General features: G+C 39.1%; 1 protein-coding gene across 3 annotated transcripts in view; it reads right to left on the bottom strand.

Annotated features, from left to right (window-relative positions):
- The window catches only part of dlc1 (DLC1 Rho GTPase activating protein), a 462,723-nt gene that overhangs the window by 28,073 nt on the left and 414,431 nt on the right, over nucleotides 1-20,219 (bottom strand). For all 3 annotated transcript variants that reach the window (XM_060824045.1, XM_060824053.1, XM_060824061.1), the window contains 2 exons: nucleotides 4,336-4,407; nucleotides 2,030-2,111 (listed from right to left, as the gene is read on the bottom strand). In XM_060824045.1, the coding sequence (XP_060680028.1) occupies nucleotides 2,030-2,111; nucleotides 4,336-4,407 (154 nt within the window). The remainder of the gene's footprint in view (nucleotides 1-2,029; nucleotides 2,112-4,335; nucleotides 4,408-20,219) is intronic.

Genomic DNA, 20,219 nt, shown 5'->3' with positions numbered 1-20,219 from the left:
TATCAAGTGTCTCTGTCTGCACCCTTTCAGTTTTTACATGTGATTTTTGGCTGCATTAGGATTTATTTACTTCTTTATCTAGTTCTTACTTCAGATGAGGATCAGAATGTTCAATGTTCACCATCACTGGCAATCTTTATGCAGGAACTAAGCAGAGACAGCTTTCTACAAGAAAACATTTGGAATACAAAACAAGGGAAAGAATAACTACCCCTCCTCCCACCAAGATAAATAATATAAATTCTGATTAAACATGAGTTGAACATTATTGCATTGCTTTCATGCAACTACTTCTTGATAAAATTTGGATTTTAAACTGAGGACTTTACCGAGAGAAAGGGCAAAAGATAGAGATAAGCAAATACTATTGTAATTAGAAATCTGAAAGTCATCGGTATGGAAAACCTGATCCAGTACAAGCAAAGGGGAGTTTCCAGAATAAAAACAAGAAGTAGCTGCTGTTTGCTGACTTCCATCCACTGTCTCCTTGCATTGTGCAATCATGCTCCTTTGGAGCCCCGGTTACTTTGATGTGGGAAACAAAAAAATGAACAGCCTGCCTGATAAGAATGTCTTTGATAATTCAAACATTTTTCTGTGCTTTGACATTCTCACAAGTCTTCTGTCAGCTGCGACAGATAAGCCAAGAGTCCACAGCGTTGGAGGCAGGAAGGTAAATAAAACAAAATGTACGGCAAAGATGAGTCACATTTCTCTGGATGCCAGGTGAGCAACACATGTAAAAATGTAATCCCTTATCGAATGTATCACTTTCTCTTAGAAATGTTACAAAGTCTCTCAGCGCTTTATCACTGGGATTTATTTGATCAATCTGTTGACAGAATCATTAATTCAAAAGTGTTCCAGTTAATTTGTAAAATCTTTTGACAGCAATAGAAAAGTTATTGTTATTAAGTGATATTCTGAAACTATGTCTGACTGTTACTAAGGTGCACACGTTTTGGGAGTGGGGCAGTTTCAAGTAAATTATTTCTCCACTTTATAAACTCCTGACAACAGACATTAAGGTAAATCTCTCCCTACATTTCTAGAGCTTCCCTAAAACTAAAGGGATTGGTTTGACAGACCTTACATGTCCCCGAAATTTATGAGCTCACCAGACAGCCATTCTACTAACATTAGCTATCAACTTTTCTGGTTAGTGACTGGCTCCATATAATCACCAGAGATCAACAATCTTTTTTAATCCTGGCTACACATCAAGAGACATCAGTAGTTTAAATATCAGCACTCTATTGGTTATGTACACAGCAGTCTGTGGGGCAAGGGAGAGATTAAATGCTAGATTTCACTTATCGAGTATGAGGCCTAACTTGATGGGTGATGGCAGTGAAGATATGGGATCTGATAGGTAACTACCATGTAAAATGCTTCTCTCAACTGATCTCTTCCATTTTACTTCTTAATTGCTAAATAAGTTTCCAGCCTAATACAGAAACTCTGAGCTGATAATATGAAATAACATCACAAAAAAGTTTTCATAATTTGAAATGTTAAATCATGCATTGTTCTTCAGTTGGGAGGGGCAGTAACATGTAGAATCTATGTTTGACTGTTAATAGAGTCAGATATACACTTTTATGACACATTAATTCACCACAAAAATACACAGCACGTAATGCAGCAACACCTATTTCACAAAGGACACATTGAAGCCTCCCTTGAGTTCTGAGGAAATCATATTAATCATTAACTCTGTTTCTCTCCCTACAGATGTTTCCAGACCTGCTGAGTATTTCCAGCATTTTCTGTTTTTACCTTTGAAACCTCTCACCCTACTGATTTTTCCAGAAAGCAGAAATTTGAATATTATGCTGATTGTCCAGTCAGCGACTTTGGTTAGTGCAGTTAACATTTGAAGGGTAAAAACATACTTGTTGCGATACTGGAAATCCTCATACATGAATTGATAATGAACAGATAAATAAGGCAAGAATCAGGCAAGAATACTTTTCTGTGGACACTGGATTGAATAGGGAGTTGGGGTCATAAAACAATCAAAACCTACCTGCAAAGAGATTCAATTGCATCTCGATCCAGAAAATCATGGTCCCTCTTCACTGATGAAATGTCAATGGGGAACAATGAATCTATTGCATAATCAAGATAAATGGATGCATGTTACAAAAAGTAATTCACACTAACCAGAGACAGCTTTCTACATGAAAAGTGCAGCAGGTCAGGCAGCATGCAAGGAGCAGGAGAATCGACGTTTTGGGCATGATTCCTGAAGAAGGACTCATGCCCGAAACGTCAACTCTCCTGCTCCTTGGATGCTGCCTGACCTGCTGCGCTTTTCCATCAACACATTTTTCAGCTCTGATCTCCAGCAACTGCAGTCCTCACTTTCTCCACAGCTTTCTACATGAAAACATTTGGTCTACAAACGAAAGAAAAAAAATACCTCCCCCTCCCCACACCAAGATAAATAATATAAATTGTGGGTTTAAACATTAGTCGAACATTACTGCCTTTTTTCATGCAAATACTTCTTTACTTGATAAAATTTGGATTTCAAACTAAGGATTTCACCTAGAGAAAGGGTGAAAAGTAGAAATAAACAAATACTATTAAAATTAGAAATCTGAAAATCATGGGAAGGGCAAATCTGATTTAGTACAAGCAAAGGGGGTGAAACTCTTCAGTTTTCCTAACCAATCCACTTCGTTGTCTTTCAGTTGAGATGCCAGATCATTATTATCAGACTTATCCGACTTACTTATCCAGTTCATTTGATGTGACTAGATTTGAGCGAGATTTGAACTCAGGACCTTGGCTTTTTATCTAGTACCATTAAATACCAATTTGATACCACTGATCAAGAATCAATGCTGTGCTGTAATCTTATTGTGGTATGGGGAAATTAAGTGAAAGCTATTCCCAGTGATGTTTACATGCCTTTGTTTCCATAGTTGCACTGGATAAATTTATGCTTACTGTGGGGTTGCTTTCCATCCAGTATGGCTGACTGAATGATAACAGCAGACACAAGGAACCAATCGCGTAAGGAAAGCAGAAATCAGGGTTTCTATTTAGAAATATTCTAAAGCAACAATATTCTTTCTGTAATAACTGCATTATTTTCCAGCATAAGTCATTTCTGTGTCTTTTACAGGTACAGAATCATACAGGTACAGGACCACAGGCAGCTGTAATATCCTCCGGCAGCTGAGAAAATTTGGCATAATGGCGAATACCCTTTGCCAACTTTTATGGGTGTGCCATCAAGAGCATTCTGTCTGGATGTATCACTACCTGGTATGGTAATTGCACCACTCAAGATGGAAACAGTTACAGAGTGGTGAACTTAGCCCGGACATTCACAAAGGCCAACCTCCCGTTTATAGAATCCATCTACCAGGACTGCTGTCAAGGAAAGGCTGCCAGCATTGTCAAAGATCCGTTCCACCTTAGCATTCTCCAACCTCTACCATCGGGGAGAAGCTATAGAAGCCTGAACACACGCATCAGTCGGTTTCGAAACAGTTTCTACCCTACTGTTGTTAGAATACTGAATGGACTCACAAACTCTTAGCATTTGCCTGTACCTGTGTTTTGGTTTTTGCTGGTGTTTACCTGTTATTTACTTATCTATGCTATTTAACTATGTGATCTGCCTGCATTGCTCGCAAGACAAAGCTTTTTACTGTGCTTTGGTACACATGACAATAAGTTCAATTATAAGAATTGACTGGCATGTGTTGAATTTTGCTTAACTTTACATCATTTCCTCAGTCAGTTATATAAACATACGTTATCAACTTCTAAAAACTATTTTTGTATTAAATCAGTTGTCTCCACCCTTTCATCCACATAATGAATCATCAAGTCTTGTAATTCCTGAAGAAATTGGGTATGAAAAATATTTTTGTCAGTTATTTCCCCTTTCCTGAAGCATTGATATCTCATCAATGTTTAGTTTCTCTGGAACGTGTTTCCTATGTGTTTTAAACTAGTGAGAGTTTTCAGCTGTGGAGGCCATCACAAGTGATCCTGATCTGCCTCATCCATTTTTTAATAATTTTTTTCTTTCCCATAATTAGTCAACAATATACTTTAGAGGTAACTTAAACCAGAATTTTAAAATAATGTACCTTTAATATTTTCATTTGATACATCTTTAGACATCTGGAATACCACAATGTAACATGCAAACTTTTGATGAACAGGTTGTTGAAAAAGGAGAAACTTAAGTGTCTTTAAAGCCTACATGTAGAAGATATCACAAGACTGAAAAAATAATTGATTTTATGCAGAATTTCAACTAATGTTGCATATTATTTTCAATAATAACAATGGTACGTATTACCTCACCTTCATATAGCTGGGCATACTGGGGAAAGCCTGCAGCCCGCAGCCAATCACATGCCTCCTTGGCCTCAATCTCTATAATGAAAACACAATGTTCATAGTTAGTTAGCTGTGCAACAACGTCTGTAATTGTTGGTGCCTTAACATGAGCATTATCAGGCAAACAAAATCAGTCTGAGCCACACCAGACGATACTTGGTTAAATAACTAATATCTTGGCTGAAGAGACAGATTTTAAAAACTTAAAAGTAAAACAAGACAGATGAAAGGGCAGTGAGCTTAAAGAAATGCCACAAACTAAGACCCATCAATGGTGCACAGAGACCTTGGTAGATTACATGCTGGAAACATCTGCAAACTGGGGAGAATAAGATAATGGAGGAATTTGTAAACAAGGTGAGAATTTCAAATCAAGACATGAACCAGGGATCAATGGGTGTTTCATAGAGTCATAGAGATGTTCAGCACGGAAACAGACTCTTCGGTCCAACCCATCCATGCCGACCAGATATCCCAACCCAATCTAGTCCCACCTGCCAGCACCCAGCCCATATCCCTCCAAACCCTTCCTATTCATATACCCATCCAAATGCCTTTTAAATGTTGCAATTGTACCAGCTTCCACCACTTCCTCTGGCAGTTCATTCCATACACGTACCACCCTCTGTGTGAAAAAAGTTGCCCCTTAGGTCTCTTGTTTAAAAGTTTGCAACACTTCCTTCACTAAAACAGCCCTTTACTTCTTGTATCTGAATTTGAATAATACCTAGTCCAACAGGATGATAGTAACAAAAAGTGTTGGGGTAACTCCAGCAGGCATGGCACTATCTATGGAGGGTTTTGAGTCCAATATAACTCATAATATGTACACCTGCATTCCTTTCTACATCTCCACACACACACGTGAAGTCAAGTCTTGTTTGTACAATGTTGACTTCGCTCTCAGTGTTGCGGACACATTTCTTTCCTTTTCACACATTAATTAACACCCATTTTACATCTCTACTTCTCCTTGACCATGATTAGCAACCTCTTTGTATTTTGCTCTGGACACTCTCATCACCTGTTCCACTCACTCCTCTCTCTAGGCCATAAATCCCTTTCAGTTCTAAAGAAGTCATAGCTGACTAGAAATGTTAACTGTGTTTCTCTCTGGATGCTAGCAGACCTGCTGGTTTCTTTTCGACAGCATTTTGCATTTTTGTTTCAGATTTTACTTGCAATTTTACTGAGATGATAATCTCTAACAGCAGAAAGATAGAAAGCTAGTCTGCAGATACACAATTTAGAATACTGGCTGCCAAATTCCATTAGTTGATCAATCCTTGACATTGCTTGAAATATTCTAATTTGTATTCAATGTCAACTCAGCTGTGTTGGTAATTCTGCAAATTCCTGCACTGAATCTTTAACATTAAAAAATCAGCAGGAATTTTGGTGATCTGGCGTTTTATTAAATTGGTACTTGTGAGGCCTTGTTCTGTGCAAATGATTGTAATAGAGTCACTGTCCTGTTAAGTAATCAATTTGACATTCTCTAGATAGGCACCATATCAATGCAGATTCATTCTTTTTTCCCCTGGAGTAATTACTGGCTGAAAGAAGGTCTTGCATGGTGAATAGAAAATATTTTCCTGAATTTTGTGGTAGAATGTAGGAAATGACATACTATACCTAACTGTGCTAAACATAAACAAAACATAGTCATGCTAATACTCACAACTAATAGTGAGAGATGTAATTTCCCAGTCAAATTCAGTTTTTACTCTTAGTCTGAAAAGTGGGCTATAGAGCTCAGGAATTTTCTGCTGCTGACATTTGCCAGGAGTTAGAAGGGGCCACAGATTCAGGATGAGATTTTAACTTGTGAAAGTCCTATTCACTTGAACAAAGTTAAAACAAGGCTTTCTGTCTGACACTCAGTAATTTGGTACAGTGTTTGATAGAAATTCAGCAATGACCCATTTTAAAGAGCTAACTAACCTGAGAAGGACAGTCTGCAGATAAGCGGGGCCAGGGAGTTGGGTCAGAGTGCTAGTGTTGGTTTTTTCTCTCTTTCTCTTGGCATTACCACAATGGAAAATCTGGAGAGGTGATTTAAAGTTTTGGCCTATTTTTCCAATTCCTGTATGCCCCCCCATCCCATTCCTCTAAAACCGAGCTTCTTTCTGCTTTTCAGTTCTTCACTATTGCCAGCTCTTAATTTAGTTACTACAGACTTGCTACTGTTCAGTTCTTTCCATTTTGTCTGCTTTTAAAATCCTCCTTAAGTTACATTTATTTATTTTGCCTTTCATTTCAGAACCAACACACATTGTTTTTAAACGTTTTCTTCATACTTAACATTCATTGCTTTGCTCTGGTAAATGTAAAAGTTTTTTGAGGTTAATCCATGAAGAAGAGTAGCAAAGCAAATTGGCATCTATTGACACAGCGAACTGTACTGTTCCTTAAGCATCCTTTACTCTACATGACCATTTGTTGCATTAAATTATTGCAAGATTTTGAAAACAAAAATAAGAATTAAAACTAGAAATTGATCATTCAAACTGTTACATCTAATCGATGAGAAGTATATAATTATTGAAAAATAAATATTGCAATTTTGTGGGGAAATTTGAATAAGTCATTACTTGCCAATTCTCATTCATATGTTAATATTAACAGAAGTGTCACTAACAGATTTTGAAGTTACTCCATTGGAGGCAAATATATTTTTAATGTATTAATGCATTAAACTAGGTCATGTTGATTAAACTTCATCCTATAAGCAGGAACCCCTGTTTCAGCAAACAGTGTAAGTGATGAGAAGACTGAACTTCTTTTGCACATGAGGGGAAAACAGGAGAATTTTAAAAGCTCATATCGCATTTTCATACACAGTAATATTGGCCAGGCCAGGTAAGGATGACAGATTCCCTTCCCTGAAGAACATCAGTGTACCAAAGGGGTTTTTACAATAATTATCAGTAATCAATCCAGAGTTTTACTGAATTTAAATTGCACCATCTGCTGTGGTAGGATTTGAACCCAGTTCACTATATTTCCTGGATGACCAGGCCGGTGACAACACCACTACATTATTGCCTCTATGGTTTTATTGCTGAAAATGTATTGCTGGAAAAGCGCAGCAGGTCAGGCAGCATCCAAGGAACAGGAAATTCGACATTTCGGGCATAAGCCCTTCATCAGGAAACATTTTCAGCTCTGATACTCCAGCATCTGCAGTCCTCACTTTCTCCTCTATGGTTTTATTGCAGTGGGATTCATATTTATTTTTTAAATGCTTAACATGTCAGAAAAGGAGGGTACTATCATGCCAGTTTTTCACTGAAGTTGAATTTTATAACTTGCCCCAGTGGGATTTGATCTCACAACCCTCCCATTGGCCTGGAGTGCTGGATTACTAGTCCAATGACATTACCACAAGACCACCAACTCCCCTTAAACAGTGGATAATGTTATAATCCTGTGCTGATTTGTAGTACTTTATTGCAATTGTATACACACACAAGATCATGACTGGGGATTTGTAATCTTTTAATATGTTATTATAATGAAACTCCAATGGCCCTTTCACAGATTAAGGAAACTTCCTTCACAAGGCAGTAACCAGCACTGACAGTCTGCATTCAGAGACTTAAATTACTAAATCTCACAATCCCTTGGCAGTGCTAGTCTCCTAGAATGGAATGTCTAGTCAGCATTGTATCTTTGCTGTTGAAGACCACCAAGTGCCAAGAAATCTGGACACTACTGAATCTCTGCACTGAAAATCATTTTAATATTCAAGTATTCATTCAATTAATGCCACACAATAATACTCACAATTTGATATAGCCATCCTTCCTAAACTGTAAAATATTGTGCTAATAAAGCAATATACAGCTGTTCAACAATTTCAATATTAACATGAAACAAAAGAAGCTGCAGGTATTCAACTTTATTCCCTCATTTTTTAACAAGGTTCCACCTCAATGTTTTTAGGTTCTTTTGCATAAAATTAAAAGATAAAAACACCAGAATTTATTTTGTAATGAAGTGAAGCAGGAATGCATTACAGTGTGAGCACTCTCCCTCTCTCCTCCTGGCCATTTCAACACTGTATGATGTAACCACTTCCACTTCATATTGCTTTGATTTAAGCTACTAAATCATTAATTGCAGGCACAACAAATTCAATATCTTTATGTAAAATTTCAAGCGGTTGCAAATTCACTGGCAAATGTAGTGGCTTTACAGAGTAAACTGAGTGTAAGTAATGAGCCTGCATTAGATTACTTCAAGCAGATCTGCACCGTGCTGCCAAATGATCACAGCTTACTCTTTCACAGATTGTCAAACCAAACAGTACAGGTGGCAAGCTAAAATGAATTCCTGGCATTTAACCAGCCTTGACAACATTTACTCCTCCCACTGGAGCAGAACACACAGTTTCATTAGACACAAGAAAGTGAAGCAGTTTGCCACCTACTTCAACCATATCTCCTGCTTCACAGCCCCTGATTTCTTCAAAGCTTTCCTCTGGTGATAATGCTACTTGTCAGTGAGTTGACTAACTAAAACATTTTTGGCATTTATTTTCCACTTTACTGATACTGTCAAATCTGAAGAGCCACTCAATGCTTTGGTGAAATGAATGCTATACCCAACCGGGAAGTTTTCAGGCCTTCAGTTCCATGCGAATATTTGCCAATTTGGAAGATGCTATTTTTTATGGAACTTAAACTCTGGCAGTGCTGCTTTTCATCCAAATATGAAGCGCGAGATGTTATTTTCTGGTTTGGTATAGCCTCTCCTCACCTGAAAATGAGCTGTCGAGTCAGCTTGTGAACGCCAGAAGGTTTTTTAAACCAGAACAATCTTGCAAGGCCTGTCAGAAAGCAACTGCCTTATAACTGTATCTACTTTCTGACACGACTCATGAGCTAGAATCCTGTTGGTTTCACCCCTTTCAAAGCCAGGGGTACTGAGGCCAACTGTAAGGAACACTAATAGTGGCAACAAAATGGAGTGGAAGCCAATTTCTCCCTCCCAAGCCCAGGGGCATGCAGACCAATAGTATCTATTGCTAAGAAAAGCAAACTGAGCACACAGCACGGATTGTACTCAAGACACTCTTTCGAAGGTTGATGTAGACTCGATGGGCCAAAAGGTCTCTAGTTTTACTGTTGAGATTCTATGATTCTCATTGGCCAAATATATGTTTGGTGGATGGCCTTTAGGCAGGATATCAGCAGTTAAACAGAGCTTCCTCAGCTACACTTCCGGAGGGATTCAGCACTTCCAAGAGAAACAAAACTGTAAGGAACAAATAATTCAGCTTGCTTGTGTAAGATAAGGGCATGCTGAAAGAATGTTCCTTGCCTCTGTCAAGCAGGATGGAAAATGGGAAAGTAATGAAAGGCACAGACAAGAAAGTTATAACTACAAGTAGATCATGAAAGTAAATTTACTAATTCACGCTTCAGCTTCTGTAGCACACCACATTTTTTTCATTGCAAGATTTTATTCGTCCCACAGTTAAATATTTTCTTAAAATTAGTGTGAATACTCAAATATTCTCCAGTCACAGTTTCCACAGTTATAGGTCATCAACTTCTCAGGAAGAAACTAATTTGGTAATTTGCAAATCTCAATGGTGATTTAGAAACTCAATGTAGACTAGCACAGATTGAATGCCTTCAGCCCAAAGCTAATTGGAGGTGGACCTGGGATAAGTTATGTATTCATGCGTGAGAAAAATTACAATATACAGACAAAATGTAAGCCAACAATCTCACAAATTACACAGGCATTGAGCCTTCTGGTCACTCCTGTATAGGAGGTTCCTTCACCAAAGATGACAATGGCATCTAACTGCCTTGCAAAAATGTTGATGGCAATCAGCTTCTGTGAGATGCCGTGTCTCTCCCTGGAATGAGCAAACTGGAACCCTCTTCCCCTCCAATTGCTCAACATCTTACAAAACCTTTACCCACTATCAACCCGTCACACCACTGCAATTTGAAAACCACCATGTCTAATCCTAGGACAGGTCCTTCTAAAGGTAGGACTTCCTGACATTGGAAATCCTGACCCAACCCCATTGATCCCACTTGCAGCAATGTGGGGAAGGTGGAGACTTTGGTCTTTCCAAGAGTCCCACAGAACACCCCACAAGGCTCGGTGACAACTGGGTTCTGTTATGGCACTCTCAGGCACAAGTTGTGTTGCATGTGCCCCAGAAAGATCTTGAATTTCTGCTGCAATGACTACCATCAAAGAGGAAAGCGAACAATTCATGGTCAGAAAGGAGCAAGCAGCAATATCTTTCTGGCAGAAAGAGGCCATTCGGCTGAGTGAGTCTGCACTGGCTCTGCGAACAGCATCCCACCCAGACCAACCCAACCCTGTAAACCCACATGACTAATCCAGCTAATCTGCACATCCTGAACTCTATGGACAATTTAGCATGGTCAATCCACCTGACCTGCAAGTCTTTGTATTGTAGGAGAAATGAATAACTCAATGCCTTTATTACTTTACAGTGTAGGGAGTTCCTTTTCAACCAAGAAAAAAATGAATCTCTAATGAAGGTAGAAGCAAGATTTTGGCAAAAAACATATTAAAAATTACTTTTCAGTGAACTGTTGTACCTCACACACTCAGAACAACTTATGCTCTCTGAAAGCAGGTTCCACTTTTTATCTTCGGGTTGTTAATTTGCAGAAAGGCATCATCTACTCATGCGCCACAGGTAATAAATACAGGACTAAAGAACTGCTGAAACATTTTAGCAGCAGCAGCAGCAGCACCTAAACGTTCCAACTGTCAACTGACAAGGCTTGCTTTTATTTGTCTGCAAATCAGAGGTATTCTCAGTTGTGATGGCTCTGTTAAGAAATGAAGCAAACTGTGTAATAACAGCAACATGCAAAACAAATGGTTTAAAAGCCGGTCAAAGTCAGTTCACAGGATCTCAATGTAACAACAGGGAGTATCTGCTTATCACAATGAGGTGACAATAACTAGGGTAGCCGTTGGAAATTAACAAATGAGTGCTATTTAACATGCGAAGACATTATCATCTAACCTTTACATGATTTAAACCACCATAGATAATATTGGAGTTCCCCCTAAGAGGGCAATATAAGATATTTTCCTGCCAAAGCAACTCAACACAAAGTACATACTTATGGCAAGGATCATACTTGGTTTGAACCCTGTTTTTTGGTCTGGTTTTAGTGAGGCAATACTACAGCCAAATGTCAAAATTCGATCACTGTGTTGGATTTAATTTTCTGAACATTTGGATTCACAATGCTTCCCCATATGATCGTAATAACCTTTTCTTTTGGTTGGTCCAAACATTTCAGAAGTTGTTCATTTTTATCACCGATTGCTACTGAGTGAACTGACTTTAAATCCTTGGGACGTGACCGTTATCCTCAGTATGCTGCAGGAGGGAGGGAGGAATCCACCAAGGTTCCTGCTCCAGTTACCATCTGGTGACGTTCACTGGCAGGTGCTTGCGTAAGGATAAGGCTCAGTTTTGATGCTCTCCACAATAATATGCCAGTACTAACTAACAAGGTTTACAATGTGAGGAGGAGTCACTGGATGAAGCCCTTGAAAGGCTGCCCTTGAAAAAGTACCTTGACAGGCATCGGTGCCTTCAGAAAAGGAGAAAAAAAGACTGTTAGTAAAGGGGAATCTTGACTTCTGCCCTGCAAAAAGTAGAAAATCCTTTGTGCTATACGAAAGTAACAACCTGTCTCTGTGGTTTTTAAGTGATTAATAAATAATTTGATAAAGTTATACAGAAAAACTTGGCGAAAATAGATACATATAAATTATACTTTGACTCAAAACCTCTGTCAGAAGGTATTCAAATCCCTGTCCATTTTCTTTCCTAAAATTTAGGTCCGTGTGAAATAAGGAAGTGATGTCACATTCAACTCCTTAGCGAGTTAGATCTTACCTCTGTGAAGCACCTTGGAACTATCTTTCAATGTTACAGAAATGGTCATTGCTGTGGTTATAGTCATCATGGTTATGTCGCTCATGAGTCATTACTAGAGACTTCTATCTCCCTAGCAAGGTCTCAAATCTGTATTTGTCTAATGGCCTTCCTGTGGATAACCTTCCCACAAGATCAATCTTTCTGATGTCAAGTTTGTGTTTAAATGACACTGGAAGTGTGGAATTAATGTCAATCAACAATACAGCAAGGAGCCTTCAGTGATTCAGTGCTAAGTCTCTTCTTCACTGATTGGACTTGAAGACATAGCTCTATCAAAGGAGGCCTAACCCATTGCACTCTGTTCCACAGAAGCCTGTAAACCAATGCCTTTCACTGATAACATCACACAAGCTGGATAAGGAGTAAGAAGAATGGTAGTCTGTGCTGGTAGAATGCATGGCTTTTGTTGGTTAAACTCTAGACATGTTAACTGTTCCTGCACACAGTTAGAAGTCACTAAGCTTGAATCCTCCAATCTACATCTTACCTGCCCTGGATTGTGCAATGGGGCTCAAGCAATATGTCCTTATGGGGAGAGAGTGTGTAATCTGTACATTAAACAGAAACTCCAACTGCGTAGATTTCAAAGCAGTCTGACTTTGGAGACTCTTACACGTGACAATGGTTCTTTGTGTTTTTCAGTCACAACTGACCAATGGGCACTTTGGTAAAGTAGTTCAAGACATTTCCAACAAGCCAAGAGTCAGCAAAATATACACTATTTAGCAACATAAAGGATATTCATGATTCAGAATATGTTATGCTGTGCCTTAAGTTTTCACAATAATTGTAAATATATGTTTCAATAACTGGGATGCAATAGATACGAATTTACAAGACAGAAACCCTTCGGCAAATCCAAGTTGTACTCTGGAACATCATAATCAACAAATATGCTTCCAAATAGAAAATGAATGAATCAGTGGCACCTACATTCTTATATCTGGTCACAGATACCAAAATTTTACAGATACCAGAAGGATCCTAGTTTCAAACAGTAATGATATTGGTATATTTGACTATATTTGCTGTGCATTATTACATCCATTTATAACATTGTGTGCTATAAAGAAAACTCCATCCTTATAGTATTGCATTCATTTTTAAAAGTCATCCACTTTTTGCCCATTAACCTAAGTGTTAATCAAGTACAGGCACATCTTGTATATCAAATCATTACCATGGACAGTGAAAACATTCCTAAAGTAAAATTAACTAAGTTATTTTCATGTAATGCAAGCAGTTGAAAGACAGTTTAATTGCATGATTTTTGATGTTCACTATGTTTCAATATTGCTTTTGTTAAAAAACAACATTCTTTAAAGACCACAAGCTTTGAGGTTGACAAAAACAGGTGAATCCAGGGGAAACATGCATTTTCAGCAAACATGCATGTGTCTCAAAGTCTATAGCATTCCATGTTAAATTTATTCAGAATTTATCTACTGCTGTTTTATTTTACTTTCTGAAACTAGGAAACACGCTGGAAACATTTCGATTACTTTGGGCATATTTAACCTCAGGGAGGTCATTTGTCATTTGAAGAATTTAATTTCTGAAATTATGGAGTTCAAGACAGTGTTGCCTTGGCAGTTTCATTCTACAATGCACTATAGAAATGTGTGATTTCTTGTTATATTTTGAGTAGATATATGCTACTAGAACATTAGTTTATTTCAACAAGTAGTCTTGGAACCATGACTCTCAATATTGGCAGTGTATGATATGTCAATTGGCAAAGCCAAATTTAATTCATAAAATTATAAATGCTTTACCAGTAGTACTGTCCATAACAATAGGCAGGTAAAATGATTCATTGCACACTGCCAGACAAAAGACATTGGATTGTTCCAAATTAGCAGATGTCTCAGCGGGGATGTGGTTTGCCAAGAATGTCTGCTGATATTTAAACCACAACATCCTCAAGTTAAACTGCTATGTGTCTGTGGGAAAAGAGTAACATTTCCAAGATTTAGCACTACTCTGTCAATTCTGCAATAATAGTGTATCAGGCATTTGGAAATGCAGTGCAAATGCATTTTAATGAGTCCCTTTAATAAACGGTCTGCCCTTTACACTGTTAGATGTGGAAAGATTAACTTGTAAGCAAACATCATAAATACATGCCAATTTTGATGTTTACCAAGACAAAGCGTATACGATAGTTGGGATATAGAACTGGTTTGGGACAAAGAACTGGTTGAAGTCATACAAGTCAAGGAACCATTAACTATGACTGAAAATCATTACTCATTTCAATTTCCTCATTTAATTATTTGTCTTTTTAAAATGTCATTTAGAAGTACTAAACATTTAAAAGCAAAGGAAATAGGAGGAAAACAAGATTGAATTCAACGTACACTGAGTGACAGTTTTGATGTGGAGGTTCCAGTGTTGGACTGGGGTGAGTAAAGTCAGAAGCTACACAACCCCCAGTTATAATCCAACAGGTTTATTTGAAATCACAAGCTTTCGGAGTACTTATCCATTGTCGGGTGAAGTTATAGGTGAGTTACAGTTTGGAAGTATAGACTTGGGCATTCTTGAAAAAAAAAGCTTTTCATCAAAGCCTTTCAACTTGCTCTCTTCAGGACGATTTGAAAGAAATACCAAAGTAAAAGGAAAATCGTGGTTATATATTTTTTTTCTTTTTTTAAAATTTAATTTCCACCACCAGGAAAATAGGAAAACACCCGAGTGGCCAGTGACAAATAGTGCCCTTCATATCAAAGGGCAATGCTGTGTGATCAAACAGTGAAGGGGAGGGCAGGGACTAAATCAAAATAGCGTTGGAGGGGGAAATGATGCACTCCACTCCCTGCGGCGCCCACCTCTCCCTGAACAACTCCAGGGTGTTGGTGGACACCGCATGCTCCTTCTCCAAGGACACCCGGGCCCTAAAAACCGTGGTTATATTATATAAGAGCAGAGTGCTGATTGGTTGGCAAGTTAACTTTGATTGGTAGAGGCATTACAATGACAATTTATCAGTTAATGGCAAATGACAGTTAGCTGCCAAGCTTTGTTTGCATTTTAAACTAGGCAGGATGACTGATTAGTAAAGGCATTACCCTAAGAAATAAACCGAAGACTCGTTATGTCCTATTTTGTTGCACTGAAGCAGTATGTGTTCATGAGTTAATCATGTAACAATGAGTTTTAAAATGTGACAATTGTCATCTGTAAAGTTATCAGCACCACAAGAGCTAGTGAGCTGCTGTCTATGTACCTCTGCTATATTTAATCTGCAGAACTAAATTAGGTGTGGTGCAATCTTTAATACAATACAAGGTGAGTTCCTGCCCTGTCCAGTAAACTATCTGAGTCTAATGTGAGATTGATTACATGTGTTTATACAAGGGAAAAACAATGACTGCATCAATTGTTACAGTATTTATTTGGCTCCATGTTATTTATAAACATGATGAGTCTGGCATGTTGCATGGTGTGTTTAATATTGTCTGGAGCCATTCAGGATCTTTGCTCTACCTCCTTTCCTGTGCTGTCTTCCTGTTGCTAAGAGGCAAAATAAAGCATGAGACTCCTGTTTACAATGCTGGACCATCCTGTAGAAAACAAAAACCCTCAATTGCAAGCAGAATCCAGCAGATGCATCCTGAACAAACACAAGTGATCAGGCACTGACATCAAACCACATCTGCTGAGCTATCTTGCGCATGTGCAGGACTTTAATCTATCTCAAAATTCCTTCTACCAAGAAGGCAGGTCAGGAGACTACAGGAGGCCACAGCCATCTGCTACATACTGAAAGAAGACACTGAAAACACAAACTTAAGAGAAATAATGGAGATAGCTATTGCTAATTATCTACACTATGATGCCTGCAGGCCAGATGGACTCACTGAATACATGCAGGCAAGTGGGGGCTTTTCTTGTTTTGGTGACAAGATTTATATACTCAGCTTCTGACTAATCTGCTTGCCCTTTATTTTTGCACTTATTTTAATCTGAGGACACTGTACTGACACTGAATAAAGAGAACAACCAATACATCCATCCACTCTGACTGAAGGTGTGTGCATAGACTATTTTCAGACTGTCCCATCAACTGATATATAATGTCACCACTATTCTGAAAAGTAATACTGTTCTACATATTTGCATCTAGAATGTTCAAATCTTATATAGATTACAAAAGCATTATCACCATAAAAAAAATCCTATTCCAGAGATATAAGCCAATGCAGTGGAATCTCCTTCATCTACCATCGTAGCAATGAGCATAAACAGACAATAATTGGCAGATAATGAAAAGTCCTCAAATTTTAGACTTATATACATATTATAGTATAACCAATACAAGTCATAAATAATAAGTATTATACATCTGTTGATTAAAATAAACAAATTCTGAAGCAAACAGTGTAATGTGATAAGTCGCATGCAAACCTACACTGATTCTAGTAAGGATGGTGTCAATATAGGTCCACCGTATTTTTAACCAGTAAAGTCATACAGTCATTGAGTCATACAGCATGAAAAGAGGCCCTTTGGTCTAGCCAGTCCATGCCGACCATGTTCCTAAACTAACCTAGTCCCACCTATGCTTGGCCCATATCCCTCCAAACCTTTCCTATTCATGACTTATCCAAATGTCTTTTAAATGTTGTAACTGTGTCTGCATCCATCACTTTCATTGGCAGTTCATTCCACACACAAAAGTTGCACGTGTCCTTTTTAAAATTTTCTCCCCTTAAAAATCTGCGCCTTAGTTTTTAACTCCTCCACCCAAGAAACAAATACCCTTGTCATTCAACTTATCTATAACTTACATGGTTTTATAAACCCCCATAAGGTCACCCCTCAACCTCCTATATTCCAGGGAAAAAATTCCCAGCCTTTCCAGTCTATTTTTATATCTCAAACCTTGCATTCCCATCAACATCCTGGTAAATCTTTTCTGAACCCTGTCCAATTTAATAATATCCTTCCTGTAGCAGAGTGATTAGAACTGCACACAGTACTCCCGATTAATATTACTCATGAGCCAATCCACAATCGGCGATTTCAAAAAAGTCACAATTGAGATTCAGCATAATCAAAATTACGAGTTATCATCCATCAGGTTAATGAGCTGTGAACATTTTTTATCCACACATTTATCTAGCAACTCACTTTTTGTTCCACATAATTATTTACAACATTTTATTGCTGTGGAGATTTATTTGGGGAACCTAAGTTTTGTGTAAAAAATGAGGTCTGCAGATGCTGGAGATCACAGCTGCAAATGTGTTGCTGGTCAAAGCACAGCAGGTTAGGCAGCATCTCAGGAATAGAGAATTCGACGTTTCGAGCATAAGCCCTGAACCTAAGTTTTGTATCAATACTCATTGATGATTCAGGTAAGGGCTGATTGATTGGCTGATTGTTTTTATTTCTGTAATGAGCCACTGAAAATGTTCAGGAATGAGCTTGTGCAGTTTGCCAAAATTGTCAACAATCTTATGAAGGCAATAGCACTGCTTTGAGAGCATAAAAGCTTTACTATATCTATGGATGACATCACTTGCTAGGTGCAGCAACAACTGCAACTATGCAGAAATACTGTCAAAGTGCCAGATATCTCTGGAAATTTGCAGAAATAGCCAAATGGCCTAAAGTACCTTTGCAGCAAATCATCAACTGTTTTGCTTAATGTATAAGGAAGCATGTTGCAATCTTGTCAGTAACAACTGACGTCACTTTGACAGAAAATGGGAAAGGAAAATGTCACGTGTTTTAATGAACACCCTGAATGACAGATCTATTTGCATCCCCACACTTCAAAAAAAATGAAATGGTTACTTTTTTTGAAGGTTAAAACCTATGAAACAAAATTTGTGTTGAGTGCATCTGCTCATGTGCAGGTGGATCATGCCAACCTTTTTTAATGGTAGTGCTCTACTGCCTATCATCTGTGTTGAGAACACAGATTCAGTAAAAGCTTGGAAGAGTTGATTGATTTTATCAAAGGGACTTCATGTGGACCTGGTGAAATGTTGAACTCTGATGGAAATTTTAATGACAAGTGAATGATGCTGTCTTGCCCCTTAATTAAAGTGGCGTGTTAAGTGCTTAATTGACATTTTTGATTTAATAAACTATTTATATCTCACTATTGGATACATTGTTAGCTATGTGCTTCATAACTACATGTGCGGACATTGGCAATAATGCTCTTTGCTTCCATCACAGTGGAGTGGGATGAAACTAACATTCTGTGCACGCACTCCAAAATATGCTGCCTACTTGTTGCTGATCGTCAGTGAATCTTTTGATGGCAAAATACTTATTGGGAGCTTTCGCAACAAGAGAAAAGTGACAAGTGTAGCAGGTTTTCAAAATATCTCAGTTTTGCAAGAGATCTTTTGAAGAGATTACTGTTACTCAGTGCAATTTCCTGGTATTTCTGTTTCTTCTCCCTTTTCCTGTCAATTTTGTTACATTTGCCTCCTGAAATCCTTTAGGGCTTTGCTATGCAAAGTTCTGCAGCAATAGGCAGCACCCAATACCTGAACCAAGTGTTGGTCAGCCTGGGGATGAATGGGACAGCTGTTCAACCATAGGGAAAGAGAAGCGGTTAATTGTCATTTTCTCCTAACACAAATAGGGTCTGTCTGCAATTTGCAGTGAATGAGACCACCCTGCACAACCTCCCTCTCCCGAAATCAGGATTCAAAGATGAATGACGATATCTCTACCATCATTTTGGGTGAGAACAGAAAACTTGCCAGGAAGTTGGGGTGGAATCTGGTGCTCTCCTAGAGGGGGTAAGTTGAGCGTTTTTGGATTAATTAATGGAACGTGGCTGCTGCTGCCCAGTTCTGTATTCATGTTCCATCCCTAATTGCTCAGAGGACAGCTGAGATTCCTATATTGCTGTAGGTCTGGAGTCACACACAGATTGAATAAGGATGACAGATCTCCCTCCCTAAAGGAACCAGATGGGATTTTTCCCCCTGACAATCCACAACTGTTTCACTGTTTCACAGACTCTTAATCACAGATTTTTATTGAATTCAAATTCCACAATTCTTCGGTTCAGTTGTGAAGGAGGGTGACTGGAGTCGAACGTTAACTCTTCTTTCTCCTCACAGATGTTGTCAGACCTGCTGGGTCACTCCGGCGATTTCTGCTTCTGTACGGGACAGAATATCCTCCCGTGCTGAACCCAGAAGGGGTGGTGTGAATGGGGCAATCAGACCTTGCTCCTCAGGCATAGTTGGGAGGGGGAGCAGGGGGCACATGCCGAAAACCACGACCTGAATGCATTCTTTGGCAAGGTGAAGGAAAGGCCACGGAGTTTGCTCTGAAGATGTTGATCCCAGGTGGCCACGCTGAGAGACTGGGCAGCGCCCTCTCCGCCACCAGTACCTGGGTGACTGGGAGGGAGGTGCCTGCGGGACAATGCAGCAAGCGGCCTCTGTGTTCTGATTTACACCGCTCTGGCCCTCGCTCTGTCCGGGGGAACCGGGAAGTTGGACCCACTGGGATCAAAGGGACCGCCACCGACTTGGACACTGCCGGCCACCAGGATGGTTCCGCGGGGTCCTAGCTCCTGCCGGCCCATCATCTCCTCCTCCTATCCCCCTCCTTCTCCGATTTCCCTTCACCTCATATCCCCTCCTCCTCATATCCCCCTTCTCTTCCTCCAATTCCCTCTATCCCCATCCTCCTCCTATCTCTCTCCCCTCCTCCTCCCATTCCCCTTCTCCTATCCCCCTCCTCCTATCTCTCTCCCCCCTCTTCCTATCCCTTTCCTCTTCATTCTCCTATCGCCTCGCCCTCCTATCCCACTCCTCCTCCTGTCCCACTCCTCTTCCTCCTCCTGTCTCCCTCCCCTCCTCCTGCATAACATCACTTGGCTAACACACCGGAACAC

This window comes from Hemiscyllium ocellatum, chromosome 1 (genome assembly GCF_020745735.1).
Source record: "Hemiscyllium ocellatum isolate sHemOce1 chromosome 1, sHemOce1.pat.X.cur, whole genome shotgun sequence".
NCBI lineage: Eukaryota > Metazoa > Chordata > Chondrichthyes > Orectolobiformes > Hemiscylliidae > Hemiscyllium > Hemiscyllium ocellatum.
This window is presented reverse-complemented; position numbering and strand designations above follow the sequence as displayed.